The following is a 22998-nucleotide window of genomic DNA, read 5'->3' as shown; positions in this document are numbered from 1 at the left end:
TTGAGTATAATGATCTTTCCCAAGTTTGTAGGACAATGAATCTTTGTGATTTTGAGAACTTTCTCAAAATCATTTTACTAAAACTTTGGTACCTGCTACTGCCTGCCTACTTGAAGATAAAATGCATGAGAGCAGCAGATGAATAATAACAAAATGTGGAGCAGCTGATCTTGTTAGCTTTGACAGATTGATTTTTTAATCATGCATATATGTACCTGTGGTTTGATTTTTATATTGCATACATATAGTCATTGCTTATAAAAATGTTTCTATTTTATATGATGAAATGAAATATATCAATATTTCATGCAATTTTGAAAAAAAAAGTTCTGTGAATTCCAGGTGTTCTGCCACCTTAAACATTGGAAAGCACTACTTTCCTGGGCAATCAAATCCCTGAATTTCTGGTATTGAGTCATGCATCCTATGTCCTTACTGATGAGCTGTGTTATGTATGTACAAGGACATGCACTGTACCTGGTAGTTTGGAAGCACTATTACATGTGTAATAATGAGCACACTTGGAATTGGTTCCCACTGTTTTGAAAAGTATACTTAGCAGGAATCAGGGATTTGCTTGTCTGACATCCCCTGAACTCTGACCCAAAGGAAAGAAGCCTTATCACCTGGCTCCCAAGGTCTATGTGGGAGGGCGGAGCTGTTAGCTTTCATTTTCTTGTTTGCATCCTGCCTGCCTCTCCTCCACAGTTAATCCATTTATTAATTCGTCCTGATGATTTAGTATCTCCCACTTTCTTGTTTCTTGTTTTCTCTTTTCGTCTTTAGCTTCTTCTGAGCAGCCTCTTAGGTGAATGCACATTTAAGTAATAAGTTGATTCAGCTTCTTCGTTGTAATAGAGCAATGACCTGTGAAGGGCCAGCAGCAAACCAGCAGTCTTTTCAGCAGTCCTGCATTTGACTTCTACCATCCTGGCATAGCAGAAGGCAAATGTCAACAGCCAAGTGTTCTTTTTGGCAGTGTCCTCCCAGGGAGCTGCCACTTCCATCTTATTGTCTTCATGGTGGTGGACCCAGAACATGGAGTCAGAATCCAGAGAGGGAACTGGTCTACTTATCTGAGCTCCCCCTCAGTGAGGGTGACTGCACTGGACCTCATTCCCATTCATCAGTTATTGGCCTCCAAGGAGACTCACCTATCCCACCGAACTGGCATACTAACTTATTATGGGGTCTGGATGTGGCAAGAGCCCTCCTTAAGCCCACCCACCACACTATTGTATCCTCTGGTTTCCCTTCTCTCTGGATCCCCTCCCGTGCTGTAACCCTTGTCAGCCCAGTCTGAGGCTCCATGCTTCCCTTCTTACACATGCACACACACACATGCAGAGGCAGACAGGTAACAGCACAGCAAAAGTTTGATTTTGTTTTATGGTCCTCCATCAGTCATGAAGTCCCAACAAAGATGGAACTACCCTGACAATATCAGATGCCCTTTTACCAAAAGCACTCCCTAGAGCTTAATTGTAGAAATGATTATGATAATGTCTAATAAGCAGAAATTTATTATGTTCATAATATTTTTTAAACTTTTCCAAAATGAAGGTCCTGATTGTATTCCATTTTTGAAAGGCATAAGGTGTATGGTGGTAGGACGTTTACCGTGTTCTCTTTTGCAGCAGATATTTGAAGCCAGGTGTAATTAAGTGAATGGCTCCATAAATCTGTTGTGTGTGCCTGAGACTGGGGAGTGCAGCCCTAATGACAACACCCCTCTGCTAACATGTCAGCGCTGACTGAAAGGACACCCAGGGAGCAAGAGTAAATGTTTCTGGTCTTCACCCTCCTTGCAAGGGTTTTTATCAACCAAAGTGTTAAGTAGGGGATCCATAGATTATCAAGGAGAAAACAGACTGGAACCCTTACACATTTCACAAAGGATGTCTGCAGCTGGAACTAATGATTCTGGGCTACTAAAATCTCTTTATAAGTTCAGGCTGCTTATCTCTGTTTAAGGGTGAAGAAAACACCTACTACAAATTCTCTCAGGCTGTCCAGTGTCTCGTTCAGGAACTTAAAATTAAAAAAAAAAAAAAAAAAAAAAAAGGTGGCCTGGGAGAGAGAGCAGTTCTGAAAATTACAGAGTGATGAGGTCTGTTTTGAGGCCAAAGTGGGGGAAAAGGCAAGGGTTTTGCTTGTGCAGCCTCTGCTACAATGGAGGGGACCTTAACACAGACGGACAGTACCCTACAAAATGTAACCCATAATTCAAGCTGTCAGTTTAATCACACTGTTTCCAGGTAAAGAGAAGGAGCCCTTGTTTCCAGGGTAAAGAGAAGGAGCGTTGTTTGCTGACCCCTGGTCCTTAGCCTGCGCAGACCGCCCTGCTCTGTTGGCCTTTGTGTCGCAGTCCCCTCCTTCCTCCTTTTTGTCATTGTGCTCCCTTCAAGTGGCCCCCTGGAAGGGACCACCCAGGGGGCTGCACAATGGGGACCGAGGTAGCCACCAAAACATAGGTTTTGTAAGACAGCCCGTTAAAAGAAAAATACTGTTTAACTATGTATGTGTTTGTCCTTTCTACAACTGTTTTGTGTGGCAAACAAAACCCCATATACAAACTTCACTGTGGCCGCACATACAGCTGTTCCAGCCATCGGGTGTCAGGCTTGAGATAGTAGCTTCCAGTTTATTTTCCCAGGGCACTAATTCTTGATGTGGTTTATATTTACACGTTTGTTTGGATTTATGGTCAGGAAATTTGGTATCAAAACAAACAAATTGCACTGGATTTATGAAACTATTTTATCCATAGTCCTCAGAGTTGGTGGCTTGGCATTACTCTCTGATGAAATTTGTCTGTAATGATACTTAACAAAAGCTAGCAGCCCGGAATTCAGTTCTCAATAGCCATTTACACCTCTGTAAAAGGATTAGCTCTGGCCAATTGTTACACTGTTTAAATCTTAATTTGCATCTTTATGGAGGTAGAGCTTCTAGAGACCTCTCGGGTTCTCTGTTGTATTTGTATACCTATGGGTGGGAGGTCACTGGAGGTTTTCTCTTATTGGTGAAGGTGCTAAATTGCCTCAGGATGACCAGTAAGCTCCACAAATTGAATTAACGTCTCGGGTTTTGACTGACAACAGCCGGCTTTGGTTCGTTAGTTATATTTTGTAGCAATTGTGGTCTGAATGTTTGGTACATGAATGCACTCTGTTCTATTTAAACTAAAGAATCCTCATGCTTCTTAGGATTTTAAATGTTAATTGTAATCAACAAATGTCCATGGGAATAAAGTGTAAAAAACCAGAACCAGAACTAGATAAAATGATGGTTTTAAAAAGTAATCTTTTCTGTCCCGAACATGTGCTATTAGCTTAAAGATCAAAGCCTTCTTATGTTTAGGTCAAACCGATGAAGAGGAGCAAGTTGAGTTTTCCAGCCAGTGTTGCTGCAGGCACTAGAATTGGAAACAAAGGTCCTATGTATTGCTCCTTTCCCACCTTTCTGTGTATGGGTTATTCCTAAATTGCAAGCTCCCAGCTTGTGGACCACCTCTTCGAATGATGCCTTTTCATTTTGCTTATTTTGAAATACAGATTTCCTTCACTAAAACTTTGCTCTGTGACCAGCCCTGGTGCTTTACAATCCTTCAGCATTAAAAATTTTGTAAGCCAACTCATTACCATTTACCATCAGTGATTCCCATACTATTTTGAGACTGCTGTTCCCTAGAGAAAATAAAACCTGAAAGTTGAGCCTGTAGTGCTGCAGCTGAAATGCTTAAATTCGAAGTCCCTGAAAAGGTAACACCTACAGGAATGGGTGAGAGTTACCTGGCAGCGTTAAGGAATCATTTACTTTCTGTAACCCTCATACAGGGTTTGTTTCTATTTTTATGTTTTTGTCTTGTCAAAAAGTAATTCTCAGGTCACAATACTGAAAGAAAAAATCATAGCACTTTTCTCTCTTCCTCACTTTAAAATACATATACTGAGTGTTCACATTAGCCTAGAATGGGGTTGTTTTCTTTCAAATTACCTCCAAAATTCAGTAAAAGATGAAAGATGTGAGTAAAAGATGAAAATGAAACTAGGAAGAATTATTTTAAATTAGGCCCTCCCAAAATTTTATGTATTGTATGCTTTAACCATTGCTGGGTAAAATAAAATACACCTCTTAAAGGTTCCATTTGTGTGTCTAACAATTCCCTGTCAACCAGCAGATTTGTCCACCTGCTGGACTTCACAAAGAACAAACTGGCCCCGTGTGTTGAGGCCAGGCCAGTCCACACATTCCCCAGGCAAGACTGGACCTGGCCTCACTGGACCAATGCCCCTCCAGCAGGAATCATTTTGGTAGGAATACAAATAGAAGACACAAAAGAAGTTGAGTCCTGAATTCCAATATAGTTAGTCAGTGTTTCCATAACACATAGTCTTTAACCTTTAGTTCCATAGTGTTTGAATTCTTGAATAGAGTTATTTTTAGCAAAGGACTGATGGATACTTTGCAAACTAGAGCCAGGTACCATGTGGGGGAATACCTATTAGAAATCCCCAGCACATACCAACTCTTCTTTCAGCCAGAGAAACTTGAGTTCATCTAGAGTAGTTGTAAGCTCTGTGCAGATAGTAATTATCCATCTCATTGATCACTTGTTGCCCAGCCCTGGAAGTACTGGGCTGGTAGAACAACTATGTAAAAACTGTAGAAATAGGTGTGTCATGAATTTCTCTAATCTGGGTTTAAATCTTGGCCTGCCATTCAACACATATTGCTGTTAAGTGTGTCTTCAGTGTCATGCTGAGTGCTACATGAAACTTAAAACATAACAATTCACAAGTCCAATTGCTGTTCTCAACAAGCTTTTGGTTTTGTTGAGAAGGCTAAGCAGAAAGGACATAACTAGGGGACTATTCAGTGTAACTAAGGATGCCGTCTGTATGGTGAGTGCTAAAGGAAATCAGGGATAAGAAAGAGCCCGATGAATGAGATGGTCAGAGAAGCATCTAGACTGGTGTGAGATAAGCTAGTCTACAGGAGGCTCACATTTGGAAAAGAACAAAGGTTATGTGACTGGACAATCAGGTGTTACTGAACACTGGCACACCGTGCTCAATGGGGACAGAGATGCACACACAGGCAACGAGGGATGCGCTTTCTCTAGAGAATTTGATAAACAGTAACAAAAAACTGTCTGCTTTCTCTTATCACCACTCCTAAGAATGGCAAAGATAAAACACTCTTCCCCTGGAGGGAGGCTGTTCTCATAGCAACACCCTGCCCACACCCTACGTTGGTACCCCAGCATTAGTGAGTGTCTGCTAACTTCCACTACCCGTGGGAACATTTTAGAGGTGATATAGAAACATCCAAGCCATGGTCCTTGTTCAGGGTGCACCACCTGGTTCTGAAAATCAAATTAAAGGCAGTCGAACTGGAGACCCCAAACCCACAGGCAGGCTCTGTGCAGCATAGTATTTAACCTTCTTTTGAGTTAACTGCCACATTTGTAAACTTAGAACATGGCAAATAAAAATAAACTTTGCAATTGTAGATTTCTAGCTTCTCTTGAACACTAGGAAGATCAGCATCACTGAGACCCCCATTTCACAGTGGGAGCTGTGAGTGGCTGGCCCTTTGCAGGAAGCACGGGCCCCAGCCTTCCACGACTGCCCCACCAGCCCCCACTGTGGGTGATCCCTCCCTCCTCTGCCTCACCCACCACTGCTTTCCCCCTGCTGGCTCCTAGAGCATGAGCTTAGTCTCCTGGCTCCTGGGGCCTCACCAGTAGCATTAGCATATGGCCGCCAGGCTAACCCTCTCAAAAACACTCACTGCTTTTAGGAAACCAGCCATTGCGTGGACATCTGAAAGATTTGTTGCTATTTTCTCACGAGAGTTTTATATCGAATTTTATTTCCCATTACAGTTGCCCCTTGAACAACAGGTTTGAATGGCACAGGTCCACGTATACGTGTTTTTTGTTTTTGTTTTTTTGTCACTAAATATGGTATTGTAAATGTATTTTCTCTTCCTTATGATTTTCTTAATGATATTTTATTTTCTCTAGCTTTACTTTAAGAATACAGTATAGAATACATATAACATACAAAATATGTGTTAACCATGTTATCAGTAATGCTTCAGGTCAACAGAAGGCTATTAGTAGTTAAGTTTGGGGGCAGTCAAAAGTTATGTATGGATTTTTGACTGCATGGGCGTTCGGTGCCCGTAACCCCCGTGTTGTTCACCAGTCACCCATACTAGCTTATCACCACCAACAGCAATCCCTACCTGGCCAAACTTGTCTCCTTACTGGCACCCACACCCCCCATTACCTGGCATTTCCTATCACCTGCTCCTGAGCTTGCAGTCTTATCTCCCCTTCTGTCTTAATGATCGCTGGCAGAAGGTCTTCCTCATCATTCCTGATGGTCTGCCTCCTCATCCTGAGCTCCCCTTTACATCTCTAAAATTGGCTCACCACTGATGGGCTTATCTTCCTCTTCTTAAGGGCAAGTATTGTGTGAATTGAGTGGCAGTAAGATAAAGCCTTCCAGGAAGAATTAGGACACAGATTTTACCCAAGAAAAAAGTATTCTTAGGTACTGTAAGTGACATAGGCCAGGAGTCTGGAAGGTTTTGGGCAGCAGAGCTCATAAGTGAAGGGCCCAACCCAGGGTCTGGCCCACAGGGACTAAGACTCCAAACTCAGAGTCTAGACAACAGGTCAGGACTTGGCAAGGAGCTGGGGCACTGACAGTGTGGCCCAGAGCCCGGAACAGGTTTTGAATCCAGGGATCCATTTTTATTTCCTGCCCAGGGTAAAAGCCTGTATCAGAGTAAGGGAATGGTGGTGGCGGGGGGGGGGGGGGGGGGGGTAGTGGTAGGGAGGGTACTATGCCCACAGTTTTTTCTCACCCTCAAGTAGGACAGATCACATCTCTTTTATCCCCATGATATCAGGCACATGGCCATCAAATGGATCCAGTGACTTAACCAACTATAGAACTAATTACAAATTAATAATACTTTGCTGTTAACCCATTGCCTTAGGAATTGCTTCATTTTCATTTGGGGGCATGTATCAAACATTCCCAACTGTGATCTTTTTTAATGTAGAAATACTGTTTTGTTTTTTGATATCCTCCCCAATAGCTTTTTAGAATCATGCTTTCCCCCAAACAGACACCTCTTTTTAAGGCAAGTTGCTAGCCAATCTCTTTGGAGGCTATTGGTACCATGACAGACCTAACTAGAAACAGTGGCCAAGTTGTTAGCCTCTGCCACTCCTCCCCTCTACCTGGAAGTAGACAATGAAGGCTAAATCCCTCTTCCCTTGCCTTCCTGTTCTTACAAATAAAATGTTATTGTAGTGAGATCCAAATGAAGAAATAATAGTCATTTTTTTTTTTTATTATTCAGGAATGGAGGATATAACCTATACTCTAGCCAACAGTTTTCAATTTCTTAGCAGTGACAATTTAAGTAAATTTCACATGAGTTGTGGGGCTCTAACTTTGTTATGATTGACAATATAAAATTAGCCTTTTCCGCTGTTAAGATTATCTAGCATTCCTATCAGTCAGGTGCAATGTGGCATGAGATTGCACAGCCTTAGATTGAAAACATTAAAGTCTTCAAAGGGTTAAAAGTTGCTTCCTCTGATGGATTTAAAACTGCCACATGCACACAAACAAGTTTTCCCAAACTGCCCCATTTTACATTTTTGTCGAGAGACAGTCTAGTTGGTGCATTTTTATGTCTAGATTATATTACAGATATATTTCAATAAACCACGAAAACCACTATAGATTCTAGAAGCGGGCCGTCTGTGCTTAAATAAACATCTCATGCAGCACCTGTTTTGTTTTATAGGCTCTATAATCACAGTGACATTCTGAAAGGAGACCTTGAAGCCTGCAGAGCAGCTGTCCTTCACCAGCCCCCAGGACTCTTACCTGGGGGTGGCAGTGATGAAAAGCAAGTCAAGTATTAATCACTGCGGGTGGGATGGCTGTTCTTGCTCCCAGACACTTCCAAATGTAAAGGGTCACAGAAGAACTCACACAGTCTCCACTGGGGTAGTCACTTATAATTGTCAATTTAGCCTTTTCTTACAAACTGTATCATTTACTACTTTGTAAATGTATTTGTTTCTGTTAATTGGATATATACACTCAATCCCTGATCATAGCAATGTTTTAAGGGTTTACTTTGGAAGGGGGGAGGGAGCACAGGTAGCCTTTGGCATACTCGTATACCCGAGAGCAACCCAGGATACCATCCAGTATAACCACCACCCGGAGGGAAGCACTCCTTAATTTCCAAGGTCGTGCTAGTGATACCGGTCTCCAATCTGTATGTATGGGTCACTGGACCATCAACAAGACCTAGGAGCTTGTTAGAAACATGCGTTCTCAGGCCTCACCCAGGACCCACTAAATCAGGAATCTGGAGGTGGGTGCGGCCACCTGTGTTTTAATGAGCCCTTAAGGGAACTCTGCTCCCTCAAGTTTGAGAGCCACCATTTCAGAAATATCCCTTAAATGGCCACAATTCTGGGATGAGAGAGAGAGAGAGAGGGAGAGTTAATTATTTGCAAGGTAGTCAGCACATATGAACCATGACTCTTGTACACTTTTCCTAAGTCAATTAGAAACCAATTCCATACCCTCTACCCGCCTTTTAGGCAGTTGGGTTTCTTTTCATGGCCTCAGAAGTTTTGTGGCATTGGGCTGCTTATTGAGTTCATAGAATTACAAATGTGTAATGTGTGTAATGGTTTATCCAGTACTGTTATCTGGTGGGTTCCTAATTCATGTGGCGTAAATGTTGCCTGTGTTCTAACTTTGATTTGTATTTTGGGGGTTGACTCTATTTCCTCTTAGTAAAATATATCCTGCCATTTACTAGTTGAGAACAGATGATTACTCAGGCGTGGTCAGCAGAAGGGTGTCTGTGAAAGTCCATCTGCAAGGACCTTGTTTGGCTGAGAGCCTGGGAGGGGCTTCTGGGGTCTGGTTATCTTACCTCCAATATCATTCTCTATCTTTAATGTGCCCTGTAGGCTGTTTTATGTTCACAAGTTTTTAGAGTAGAGTTCAGCCTCTAAGTCTAGTGTGTATTGGATCCCATTAAGGCGTGAGAAGTCAAATAAATAATGGTCTCTAAAAGGGCCTTGTCACAAGAAAACTTGGCCAAGCGAATGGTTCCATTTCGCAGACCACAAGATGAGCTTCACGAGTCCTGAGTATATTTACATCAACTTCTACATCTCCACTAGTGATCCCCAAGTTATGGAAAATGTTGGAAATGACCTTCCTATTCAATAGCTTTTCAGCCTGAAGCAATAAAGGCAAGGAAATACAAGAAAATCCTCTGGCATATATTTATCATGTGAAATAAAAAAAACAGCAGTCTTAAAATACTCCTTTACAAGGTGGTGGAAGAAGCTGGCTGGGAGGAGTCTTTCTGTGCTCTATAGGTCATTCAGTGCTTATGTGTCGTGAGGCTCTTTCCCTGGGCCCCTGTTTCTTTCTCACTGCCTTTTATGTCTGTTGATATACTATTTGGCATAAACCATAGTGTGACGTGTGGCATAGGAAGCATATATGCATTTATAATTCTCTGTGCAAACTGACTTGTTACACTAAATGATTCATTGTTTGACTCTCTTAACCTAGGCTGCCAAAGTGTGATTGTGGGTGAGAAGATATAATATCTACATCTACTAGACTGATGTTTGTTATAGTTTCTCAACATGCATGATAAAGCATTGATTTCCATTATGAAAGGTTGCATTTTACATTACTATTGACCTACAGTTATGTATAAATCAGCCTTTCCTAAGAAATGAGCCTTCTTTATGACCAACACAAATTTTAAAATTAATATCTGGAGCCTTCAAGACTGGTTACCACAATCATTTTTAAAGCCAGATAAAGAAGTCAGGAATGGTTACTAATGTCAGTGTTATGTTCTGTTACAATTAGAATTGTCCCATGTACTGTGACTGGGGACAGTAGTGTTTAATGCGTTCAGATTGTCACTGCTTCACTCTCTAGCTTCAGAAAAAGTGCCAAGTGTTTATATGACCTGTGAGAGACAAGTAGTCAAGTCTTTAAATACGTATTCCTTCTAATGGTTTTAACCGTGGCATCCAGCTCCCCACTGCCTTCCTTGCTCCAGCCACCCCCTGCACCCCTCAACATCAGTAGTTATTGCTGGCTACTCCCCTAAGTGAAATATTCCTGTATGCTTGGTGATCTCCCCTGGATCAGACTAGTCAATTTGATAAACCATTCCAGAAACACAGATTTGGAAAGAATTATGTGCTTTTGTTCTTCAATTGCTAATGACTCTGATGTCATAGAAGTGTAAGCCAGGCAGAGTGGGAAGCCTCTAACAGGTTATGAACTCCTTAAAGCCCATTCAGTAGAGCCATGTTCGATGTGTCCGAATTCCTGTTTGTGCCCCTGACCAAACCATGGCAATCGACATCTGTCTCTCTAATCTCATGTGTAGAATGGGACACCTGCCTCATAGCATACTCTAAAAGATAGTGTGAAGACCTCCAAATTCCTGCTCATAAAATGAAGCATCTTAAAGGAAAAAAGAACAAAATGATTCTTATCATCATTATTGATTTTTGCTATATCAAGGATTAAGTGTTCAAAGTCCTTCATTTGAAAGAAAGGCTTCCTATTAGGTAGAGTATCAAGTCACTATTTTAGACAATGATGAGTTATTACAATTTGATTCATGTCATTTGGGGTACTTGATAAAAAGTTCTGTTCATTGTTGCCTTTAGGAAAACATATTTTAAAATGAAAATGGTTACTAAATAAGTAGTTTTATCTTATACAAAAACCATAATGAGACTACCTATTACTTTATACTTTTTTCCAGGTGCAACTAATTAGTTGTCTCTTTTACTGGCTACTCTCAAATACAATTGCCCAATTGTACTCTCAAAATCATGCTGAAAAATTGAGTCAGCTTTATATTGTTTGGGTTACAGTATGTAAAAGCCTCTTTATTTTATTCTGCCTGTATTCATAACAAAATTCAGGCTGTTTATTAATTTGTCTCCATTTAAAACTTTTGGTCAAATTACCAATCTGTTATAAATCAGTTGTGGTTAGGAAGAACTGGTACATTTGTTTCAATTGCAATTTTCTGATTGGAAGCCAGTCCAAATATATGAAGTTAATTAAAGTCTCTTCTTTTGTTATATTTTTAATTAGAGGAGTATATTGGGGCGCCTGGGTGGCTCAGTCAGTTAAGTGTCCAACTTTGGCTCAGGTCATGATCTCACAGTTTGTGAGTTCGAGCCCCACATTGGGCTTTGTGCTGACAGCACAGAGCCTGCTTCAGGCTCTCCCTTTATGCTTCTCTCTCTCTCTGCCCCTCCCCTGGTCACGTTCTCCCTCTCTCTCTCTTTTCTCTCTCTCCTCTATCAAAAGTAAATAAATAATTTAAAATTTTAATTAGAGGAGTATATAATTTATCTGACACCAAATTTTGTTTTTCTTTCTGTGTGGCACTGATGTTATAAATTTTCCAATCAAGGTGGAAAAATTAAAAAAAAACTTTTTTAAGTCCTTTGTACCACTTTGCAGATCTTCTGATATGGTGTATTCATGTAGAACCATGGGCAACACTTCATACAAAGGCAGCCATGACTCTTGGACTCCTTGCCCAATCTATCCTGAAATAAATCTGCAGAAAAGCCTGGTTTTGTGCTTTGATTTTTGACTTAGCTGTTCCAAAGTCACAAATTCTTGATGCTGTACCTCCTTCAGGAGCTCATTTTGCTGTTTGACCCCCTGCAAGTCAATTAATGGTTTTGTCCTTTTGTGAAGTATGTATAATAATTATAGGAAACCTTAGCAAGTTCTTCATCCCAGGACCCAAGGGATGGTTATGGTTGGTGGGGGTATTAGTAGCCAGAGTCTTGCCTTGGCTTTGCCTCTACAGAAGTCATGTGTATCAATCACCAGAGAGATTGGTCTCTGTTCATTCAATCCATCCCAACTAATTTAATTAATTTAATTCATCCAAAATCAACCTGTTTTCAAGTTTAATTCAATTTAGCTAAACATGCTTTCAGACCAGAAACACAATTGATTTACTCATTATAAGAAATACAACAGTTGAATAGACTAGAATTTGCTCATGCCCTGTGAGTGCATTTTCCCAGTAGTGAAATCTATTGTGAAACCAAATGTAAATGGATGTTCCTTCATTTATATAGAATCAGAACAAAGGAATTGGGTGGCATTATGACTTCAGTGAAGTCTCGTAGAAACTAAGAAATTCAACTTGCTGAAGGACCTTTCTACCAGACGAGCCAGAAACTTTAGAATCATTCTAGGAAGTTTTTAAAGAAGTTCAGGGATCCCCATGACACATCCCACTTTATGCAAGTCTTGGTTAGGTGAAGCAAAGATTATAACAATTGAGATGCATTAAAGAAGGTTCTGAATTGCATATAGACTTACTTTTCCCCCCAAACATTTTATTTTGAAAATTTCCAAACATGCAGAAAAATAAAGGGAATGGTACAGTGAGCATCCATACGCCCACCACCCATATATACCACTGACGTTTTATTGCACTGACGTTTTATGTCTGTCTTTCCATCCTTCCATCTATCCATCAATCTGAGTCATTTATTTTTATGCATTTCCAATCAAGTCACAGATATTAATGCACTGTTTTTTTAACTTTTTACTTTGAAACAAAAATTCGCAAAAGCAAATATAACAACATAATGAAATTTCATGCATTCATCATCCCGATCCACCAATTGTCAACATTTTTTTAGACTTGTGTTATCTCTTTCCCTTCCCCACATTTTTTTCCTGAGTCATTTAAAACAGACAAAACATTTCATTTACAAATACAAATGCTTATCTCTTTAATCTATAAGCATTTAATACATTACTGTTTAATTAGATTCCTTATCTAATACCTGTTTTTTGCCAGTTGGCCTTGATGGTCTCAGTCTTTGATTCAGTCTTTTTACATTTGATTTGTTTGAATTAGGATCCAAGTGATATTACCCATAAACTGGTAGCTCGATACAAATACAAGATTATGTTCCAGGCCAGTTATTTTGGCAAGACGACATCATAAGTGGCGCTAGTACTTCTGGTACACCTCTGCAGGCAGCACACGATGGCTGGTCATCCCACTGGTAGTGTTGCTAGGACTGATCCATGGGTTCGAGTGTTGGCACACTGATACGTTTAGTACAGCGTTTACTGTTACACAATTTTCACAAAATTATAATCATCTCTTAGATGCATTCATTAATCTGGACTTAGAAATGGTGGCTTTTCTAGTTTATTCATTTGTTCTGCATTTATTAGTTGGAAGAACTTTGCCCATCAACTACTTGGTAACCCTGAAATGCATTTTTTTACCACAAAGGCAGGATAAATGATACTGTCCCTTTACTTACCAATTTTCAGAATGAGTAGTTGCCTTACCAGCCTCCAAAGGTTTGTTTGTTGGTTGGTTTATATTTTTAATTGTGGTAAAACACACCACAAAAGTTACCATTTTAACCATTTTTAAGTAAGTGTGCAGTAGCATGAAGTACATTCATACTGTTGTGCAACAGATCCCCAGAACTTTTTCGTCTTACAGAACTGAAACTCTATACCCATTAACCAACTCTCCATTTCTCCTTCCCCCCAAACCCCTGGCAAGCACCATTATGATCACTATTTCTGTGAATTTGACCATTTTAGATGGCTTACATTAAGTCAAATTATACAGTATTTGCCTTTTTATGACTAGTTTATTTAACTTAGCATAATGTCCTTAAGATTCATCCATGTAGCATGTGACAAGATGTACTTGCTTTGCAAGGCTGAATCCAAAGGTTTTTATTATTTTTAAAACTTAGGTATTTTTTTATTATTTATTTTTTAAATGAACTCATGATTTTCATATATTTGCTGTGTTTCAGTCCATTGCAGTCATTATTGTTGTTGGTGCTCAAATTGTTTCATCTTGGGCCAGTGGGATCCCCTTCAGGGGAGCTTCTGAGGCCTTTTAACATGACTCAGTAGCCTCTGAGAGTTTCCTTACTTTGTGATGCCCAGATGTTCCAGGCTCATCTCGTACATCTCCTACCCTAGAGATGTACTACATGCCAGAGTCTGCACGTATAATACATGCTCACTTTTTAACTCTTTACTAATATTATCTCAATGCTTTTTAATTACAAGTAGACCTTAGTGAGAGTATAACAAGGATAAATTATTGTTCAGAAAGAAATGTGATGGGTTTCTCTTAACCACACGTAAGAGGAGCTGGACTATCTATCCCATGATTTGAAACCATGGCTACTATATATTAGAACCACTCTGAGGGCCTTTAAAAAAATCCCAGTGGCCAGGCCACACCCAAGCCCAGTTTGACTAGATCCTTTAGTGATGGCACCAGGCACCTAGATTTTGCAAAGTTCCCCAGGTGGTTCCAGTATGTGGTCAAAGTTGAGAATGCTCATTTAACAATGAAATCATAACCAAAATAAATTTTTAAAAAACATACCTGAACTCTGAAAATTACCTTAGTCTAGAATATATTAGGTTCCTGACTTTTCTGTAAATAATCCTTCACTAGCTTGATTATGGGGCCTTTAAAAATGAAGGAATCTCATTTAGTCACACAATACTGCCAATGTCTAATGTGTCTCCTGTTTCTGTTTTATAGATCTGAACAGGCACCAGGTCAGCATGTTGCCACCTTGAAAGAACATGATAATTCTATCAGAGAAGTAGTAGTTAAGCCATCTGAAGTTTTCCCGGTCAAAAAAGTGAACCAGATGACAAGGGTTAGTAATTTTTATTAAAAAAAAAAAAATGAAGTTTCAAGATTATACAAATGATTCATTTGAGGAAATAAGTCACCTTCTTAAACATGGTTAAAATATTTGGAAAAAAATGTTATGTAATAAGTGAGGTTTTGTGGTTTGTTTGTTGACACTTTCTGATCTCAGGCCTTTTGTGCAGAGTTTTGTGTAGGAATCCCAACTTCCTACATTCAGATCCTGGAGGTAACCTAACTGAGCATAATGACCACAACATTTTCCAAGTAACTTAGAAGCATCTTGTAGCATTCTGGTTTTCTTTCCCCACTCTATACTTTAAAAATACAGTCTGGGGCACCTGTTGCTCAGGTGGCTCAGTTGGTTGAGTGTCTGACTCTTGATTTCAGCTCAGGTCATAATCTTGCGATTGAGAGATTGTGCTTGGAAGATTGAGCCCTAAATCAGGCTCACCACTGAATGTGGAGCCTGCTTAAGATTCTCTCTCTCTCTCTCTCTCTCTCTCTCTGCCCCTCTCCCAATTCACACACTCTCTCTCTCTAAAAAATAAATAACAAAAAATACTGAGCAATCATACATGTTAATTCAGCAAATATGTACCAATCCATTTCTGTATAAAGGTACCAGCCCAGATCCATTGAAGGGAAAGAGATAAATAAAATGTAACATTTCCTTCTGGGAAATGGCATAATAGGATGTGTGTAATAAGAAAATATCAGAGAATATGGGCCTCCAGTAAAAGGAGCCAAGCCATCTGGAGAACAAGTGAGGCAGACTTTACAGTGGAGGGAGTAGAGAAGTATTGAGGTGACCCTTAAAAGAGAGACAGAATGGGGCTCAGTCAGTTAAGTGTCTGACTCTTGATTTCAGGTCATGATCTCATGGTTTGTGAGATGGATCCCCGAATCAGGCTCTGCCCTGGCAGCACCAAGCCTGCTTGGGATTCTCTCTCTGTTCCTCCCTTGCTTGTGCTCTCTCTCTTTCTCTCTCTCTCTCAAAATAAATAAATAAACTTTAAAAAAGAGAGAAAGACAGAATTTTGACAGGCTAAGATTGCAGGGGGTTGCATCAGGCAGGGAGGGGCAGGGGTGACAGGGAAGGGCTGTTAGGAGCCAAAGAACAGACCCAGGAAGTAGAGCCAAGCTCTGGTCCTCCTGGCTGAAAGGCAGGCTTCAGGCCCGTGGTGGTGGGCGAGAAGGTCCAAAGTAGTGCTGGGCCCTGTGTGCAGTGACCATCCAGCACAAGTAGGGAGTTTGTGTTTGCTTTACTAGACCCTGGAAAGCCCTGAGAGCTTTTTGAGCAGGGCTGTAATAAGATTTCTGCAGTGCCTTAGGGAATTGTACCCCCTTGGATTTGGACTGAGAAGGCAGAGGAGGGACCCCCACAATGGTTCTGACCAGACAGACAAGGAGGCACCCGAGGGTGAGTGTGAAGATGCTGAACAGAAAGAGGAAAGCGATGGAGTAGATCCCCTAGAGGAGCACTAGGGAGGACCCAGAAGCCCAGGTCTAAAGTGTGCCCATTGTAGTCTTCCTTGTTCCCTAGAAGGCCGTCTATTGAGAGAGGTGGCACTTCCTCTAAATTTATTGTCTTGTCAATGTGTTTTGTCTCAAAGTATATTTTCTCATCTTTGTAATGTAGGGTTTTCTGGCTTTGATCCTTTTAAGTTTTTATGTTTATCATGTTCAAAGTTCAAGGATTCGACATGTGTCCCTCCTGGAGGCAAGCCTTGCCCCCTCTGCACCAAAGTCACATGTCTGTGTCACTGTGGTCCAGAGCTTCTGCCATCGCCCCCACAAGCCTTTCAGAGCACCTTCAGCCCTTACCAAGCACCTCCCCCCACTCCTCGCCTCTTTAAAAAAGAGAGGAGAGAGACTTTAAGCATTTCAAAATATGCACATAGAATGATATAATGATCTCAACAATCCCATGCCTGCCCAAGTTCATGGATGTTGTTACCATTGCACCATATTTGTTTCAAACCTCACCTTCTGCCTCCCCTCCCCCATCGCCCTACCCCTCCTCTTTCTCCTCTTACCTGCTTCCTCCCCCCTTTCCTCTTCTGAAATAAATTATTGCAGATATAGACACAGCCCCCATGTGCCTTTCATGGATCCCATTTCCCTTTTCACAGATAACCTTGTATGTATCCTTCCCACACACATTTGCATTTTACTGCATTTTGTGGGACTCAGTAAATAAAGAACAATATTCTTAAGGAAAAACAGGTCCATTCCATATCTGTTGATAAATGTAGTTCTTAAGCAAGATTTTCTCAGGTTTTATTGTCCATTTTATTTAGTACTATTTTATAACAACAGTGTTTTTCATTCATTCCATTCACTGCAAGTACTTCACATTTCAGCCATGTCATGGGTGAAAGATGTATTGGGTGCCCTGGTGGCTCAGTCTCTGACTTTGTCTCAGGTCATGATCTCATGGTTTATTAGTTTGAGCCCTGCATTGGGCTTGCTGCTGTCAGCACAGAGTCTGCTTCAGATCCTCTACCCCTTCTGTCTCTACCCTCCGCCACTTGTGCACTCTCTCTCTCTCTCTCTCTCTCTCAAAACTAAATAAACATTTTTTTAAATTTTATTTTTTATTTACATCCAAATTAGTTAGCATATAGTGAAGCAATGATTTCAGGAGTAGATTCCTTAGTGCCCTGTACCCATTTAGCCCATCCCCCCTCCACAACCCCTCCAGTAACCCTCAGTTTGTTCTCCATATTTCTGAGTCTCTTCTGTTTTGTCCCCCTCCCTGTTTTTATATTATTTTTGTTTCCCTTCCCTTATGTTCATCTGTTTTGTCTCTTAAAGTCCTCATATGAGTGAAGTCATATGATTTTTGTCTTTCTCTAACTTCACTTAGCATAATACCCTCCACTTCTATCCACGTAGTTGCCAATGGCAAGATTTCATTCTTTTTAATTGCCGAGTAATACTCCATTGTATATATATATACCACATCTTCTTTATCCATTCATCCATTGGTGGACATTTAGGCTCTTTCCATACTTTGGCTATCGTCAGTAGTGCTGCTATAAACATGGGGGTGCATGTGTCCCTTTGAAACAGCACACCTGTATCCTGTGGATAAATGCCTAGAATTGCAAATTGCTGGGTCATAGGGTAGTTCTATTTTTAGCTTTTTGAGGAACCTCCATACTGTTTTCCAGTGTGGCTGCACCAGCTTGCATTCCCACCAACAATGCAAAAAGAGATCCTCTTTCTCCGCATCCTTGCCAACATCTATTGTTGCCTGAGTTGTTAATGTTAGCCATTCTGACAGGTGCAAGGTAGTATCTCATTGTGGTTTTGATTTGTATTTCCCTGATGATGAGTGACGTTGAGCATTTTTTCATGTGTCCGTTGCCCATCTGGATGTCTTCTTTGGAGAAGTGTCTATTCATGTCTTTTGCCCATTTCTTCACTGGATTATTTGTTTTTTGGTTGTTGAGTTTGATAAGTTCTTTATGGATTTTGGATACTAACCCTTTATCATATGTCATTTACAAATATCTTCTCCCATTCTGTCAATTGCCTTTTAGTTTTGCTGATTGTTTCCTTCGCTGTGCAGAAGCTTTTTATTTTGATGAGGTCCCTGTAGTTCATTTTTACTTTTGTTTCCCTTGCCTCTGGAGACATGTTGAGTAAGAAGTTGCTGTAGCCAAGATCAAAGAGGTTTTTGCCTATTTTCTCCTCTAGGATTTTGATGGCTTCCTGTCTTACATTTAGGTCTTTCAACCATTTTGAGTTTATAAATAAACATTTTTTAAAAAGGGGTGAAAGAAGTATTGGTCTACTTCACTTTGCTATCTAATCATCTTATTTTTTTAAGTTGTTCATATTAGAAAACATGTCCCAAGTTCCAGACAATTCAGTCATGGTTTTTCAAATAAAAACTCCATTATTAATGGAAAGGGGGCTGCCCAATTAACAGCTTAGGATTCAAATGATAGTATGCCTCCCCTAGCAGGTTTTTTTAGATTCTTTAAAAAAATTTTTTTTTTAATTTTAGACAGAGAGTGCGAATGGAGGAGAGGAGCAGAGGGAGAAACAGAGAAAATCATAAATCTTAAGAGAAATCACAAGCATAAGAAAATCATAAGCCCTTGAACACGGGGCTTGATCCTATGACCCTGGAATCATGACCTGAGCTGAAATCACGAGTCAGACACTCAACTGACTGAGCCACCCAGATGCCCCTTTTTAAAATTTTTCTTTATTCTAGAGAGAGTCCCCTGGTAGGTTTTTTTGTTCCTTTTTAAATGATCCTGATCTCATATTAGTGACAATCAAAAAAATTACCAACAAATTAATGACAAAGTCTGTCCTTAAAAATAGAAGTAAGCAGGCAATTTCTGTTAGTTTGGGACCAAAGAAATGCACAGCCTGAGAGAAGTACATTACCAAAATGACATGAGCAGGACAGGCCTTGTGAACTTTATGACAAAATGCTTTTGTGAGTCCTAGGACTTACTTCGTTCACACATCATCTTGTCACAATTAGCAAAATCAAGTGTCTTTGAGTTGTTTCTCTGCATTGAAACAATACACACATTTAGTAAATAGTATCAGTTAAATAGTTCCCCATAGATAAAAATTGTGAAACTAAGAGATTTTCAAAATTTAAGGAAGCTCTGCTAGAAATTACTTGGTTAAGAATCTAATGAAGCTCAGAAATATTTACTTTGATCTCTTGGGTAAATGGCTAATTAAACAGCCACATGTAAATGATGTTTACCTGTGGGTCCCTTTGCTGTCAGCTGGAGTCAATCCCGTCTCTTGAGTAAATACATCATTAAAGCCACCGAAACTCAGATTATGTCCCCTCGAGACCAGATAAGATCCACAGCACCTGCATAACCTATTAGGTAATTACATAATTGAGCTGCATGCTTTTAAATCAGAAAAATTTGTAATTACTTTATGTGGACAAAAAAAAAAATGAGTTGGGTGCTTCATTAAAACACAAAGTGCCTTAATACTCCTTTTCTCCTAAGTGATGTCTCTTTCCACCCAAGAGAATTTCTCCACGCAAAAGCAGAGGGGCATGTTGGTATCATTCATACAGTAGGTCAGTCCTGTCCCCTACCACACACACATTGCCAGAAGAGACAGGTGACTGGTCACAGAAATCCCTTCAAACTCTTCCTAAATGATGGCCTGTTTTTTTGGTTTTGTTTTTTGTTTTTTTTATCTTATCTCTTGAATACTCATTTACCGGCTTGTATGAATACTTCCCCCTCTCTTCCAATTGCTCCATAGATAAAATCCCCTTCTCTTTCTATCCCTTTCCCCTCCTATAACTTAAGAGCATTTCATTTTAAACTCTGAAAAATTACTTTTGGTGTGCAAAAGTGAGGTTGTTGAGGAAGGTCAGTTAAATATGTGTATTAGGAGAAAATGTTATGTGCTGTTGACAGCCCTAATTCTCTTGCTTTTTTGTATCAGCATTAATAGCACTGATTTACATATAGAGCAGGATTTATTTTTACTAGATGCTTTCACATTCACTTTCTGTTGTATTTGTACTGCCTATCACAGAAATCACATTCTTTTAGGGCTAGCATAAGTTTAAAAAAAACAAAAAACTAACAGGAAAAAAACTTCCAAACTTGGAATATTAAGGTAAACAGAAAGAATAAAAGAAAATTGTCAATTGAAATTGCAGTGTGTGGTTTTTAATATTTAATGTATTGACAAGTGTGGGCTATACTGACTGTGTACAAAGCTTCTTTTTTTCCTACTTGTCACAAGTGAACTTCCCTTCATATCATCACATTCCCTTCATATCATCACATCACATCATTTCAAACATCTGTATGGATGTTTGAGACCTCTGTGTGAATACTCCAGTCTCTTTAACCACACTTCTGTTGAACATTTGTGTTTTTTTGTTTTGTTTTGTTTGCTTTTGTTTGTTATTGTGGTTTCTTTTTTTTTTTTTTTTAATTGTTAGAGAGCGTGAGCTGGGGCCAGGGTCAGAGAGAGAGAGAGCAAAGAGATCTTAAGCATGCTCCACACTCAGCACAGAGCCCAACACGGGGCTCGATCCCACGACCCTGGAATCATGACCTGAGCCGAAATCAAGAATCAGATGCTCAACCAACTGAGCCACCCAGGCGCCCCTAACATTTGTTTTTAATTGTTACTCTAGTAAAAAAAAGTTTCAAAGAACATCTGAGTAATTCAGATTTTACAACTGTTTATGCTATTTCCTTAGGATTAATTTCTAGCTGTGGAACTGTCAAGTCAGAGGGTGTGTGCATCTCTCAGGCTATAGCTATGCACTGGTACATCTCACTCTGGAAGGGTCATCAGTTATGAGGAATGAATGAAAATTATCATTTCTGTGAACTTTTTATGAAACTGGATACTACAGACTTTTTTTTTTTTAGCACCAGCATTGAGAAGTGCAAATGACATCCAATTTTTTTTGTTCATTTGACCTTTACATTATAGTTGAGGTCAAATTTTCCCCTACCTATTTGTTAGCCATTTGTATTTCTTCTTTTATAATTTGCAGGTCCGTGTTCTTTGCTCATTTTTCTATTAGGTTAGAAATATTTTTTCTTACTGACTTGTAGGAACTTTTTTAATATAAATTGGTACAATTTGTTACAATATTTGGAGCAGTTTGATTTTCTCCTTTCATTTCTTTTAATGGTGTTTTGGACATAATGTCTTTTCCAGTAATATCTTCATTTATCTATGCATGTGAATATCATAATTGATAAGTTTCTGGATATAAATTAAGAGACGATTCTTGGGATTTTAGACCTAGCAGGATCCATATTTAAACCTGACTTTGAGAAAAATTCTAGTAGAGTTGAACCAGTAACTAGGTATCCTGCTGAATATAATTCATGGGACGATTTATCTTTCATAAGATCTGAAATGTGGAGCTACCACCATCAGTCATCCTGCAAACAGTGTGTGTCTTTCTCCTGGCTCCTGGGAAGCCAGAAAAGTGAGGGGACTAGTTTGTTGGTATTGACTTAGGCATCAGACAACTGAGAGAAGTGAGACAGTCTCCATCTCCCTCCTAGGCTCCAAATGTATGAAATCAAAGAGAGCCTTTATTTGCTAACGGGTAAGTTGAAACCCAAGCATAGTCCATTCATAAGCACCATCAGGAGGCCGCTAGTAAAGTTGTTGTCTGGTGACATTTTTCACATAGAGAGCTCCAATTTGCAGAGCCCATTCAGTCCCAGCATGAGCTGTGTAAAGTAGCTTGTTCTCTCTTCTCTGGGCTTTTGTTCCTTTGCAGGTACTGGTTAGTGTTGTGGCCTCAGACTGCAAACTGCTTCAAACTGGGGGCTTCCTTAGAAATATGCCCTTCTGAAAGGTCTGCAAACAGTACGTCTTGAGAATGTATTACAGATGTTTCTTCTGACTCTGCAGAAGTTTTTTTTTGACTTGAAACTTTCTCAGTGTTCCTCCTTGTCTGAGGCTGACATTTCTTTCTGTCCTGCTTATCATTATTCCCTGCTTTTAGGGTCTTATATTGTGGATTCCTCTGCAGATGACCCAGTGGGCACATCTGCTCTCTCTTGGCTCCATGATCCAGTAAAGCCAACCTAGCCATTCTTATGTTATAATTTGACCCTCTACCAAAAATCTTTACAGATATAAAAAAGTCATTGTTAAGACATAGAGGTGCCTGGTGGCTCAGTTGGTTGAGCATCTGACTCTTGATTTCAGCTCAGCTCATGATCTCACAGTTCATGAGATTGAGCCGAGTCAGGCTCTGCACTGACAGCATGGAGTTTCCTTGGGATTCTCTCTCTCTCTCTCTCTCTCTCTCTCTCTCTCTCTCTCTCTCTCTCTCTCTCCCCCCCCCACTCATGTACTTTGTTTTCTCTCTCTCAAAGTAAATAAATAAACTTAGAAAAAAAGAGAAATTATCTATAGACTTATCTTAGAAGATGAGTCCTTTTAGTAAATGTCTCTATGAAAAAAAGTAAGAGAAATTCCAGAGACAGGAGTATTGAGTAAAGATAAATGGCATGAAATGTACAAAATAAATAAAAACCTGCAGTATTCCTATCACTCTACTTACCTCTCTGGAGTGAAAGACGAGGGGTGCTTGGTATAGAACTAGTGGTAGTGCTGTATGGTTATCAAGCATATAAGGACTTATTAGAAAGAAATTTACTGTATTAGTATAGCATTTTATTC

The 22998-nt window shown here is 39.9% G+C and overlaps 1 protein-coding gene across 1 annotated transcript in view; it reads left to right on the top strand.

Annotated features, from left to right (window-relative positions):
* KIZ (kizuna centrosomal protein) overlaps window positions 1-22998 on the top strand; it is a 146476-nt gene that overhangs the window by 88317 nt on the left and 35161 nt on the right. The window contains 1 exon segment of the mRNA XM_058684742.1: window positions 14698-14818. Coding sequence (XP_058540725.1) covers window positions 14698-14818 — 121 coding nt within the window.

The sequence above is a fragment of the Neofelis nebulosa genome, chromosome 9, assembly GCF_028018385.1.
Source record: "Neofelis nebulosa isolate mNeoNeb1 chromosome 9, mNeoNeb1.pri, whole genome shotgun sequence".
NCBI lineage: Eukaryota > Metazoa > Chordata > Mammalia > Carnivora > Felidae > Neofelis > Neofelis nebulosa.
This window is presented reverse-complemented; position numbering and strand designations above follow the sequence as displayed.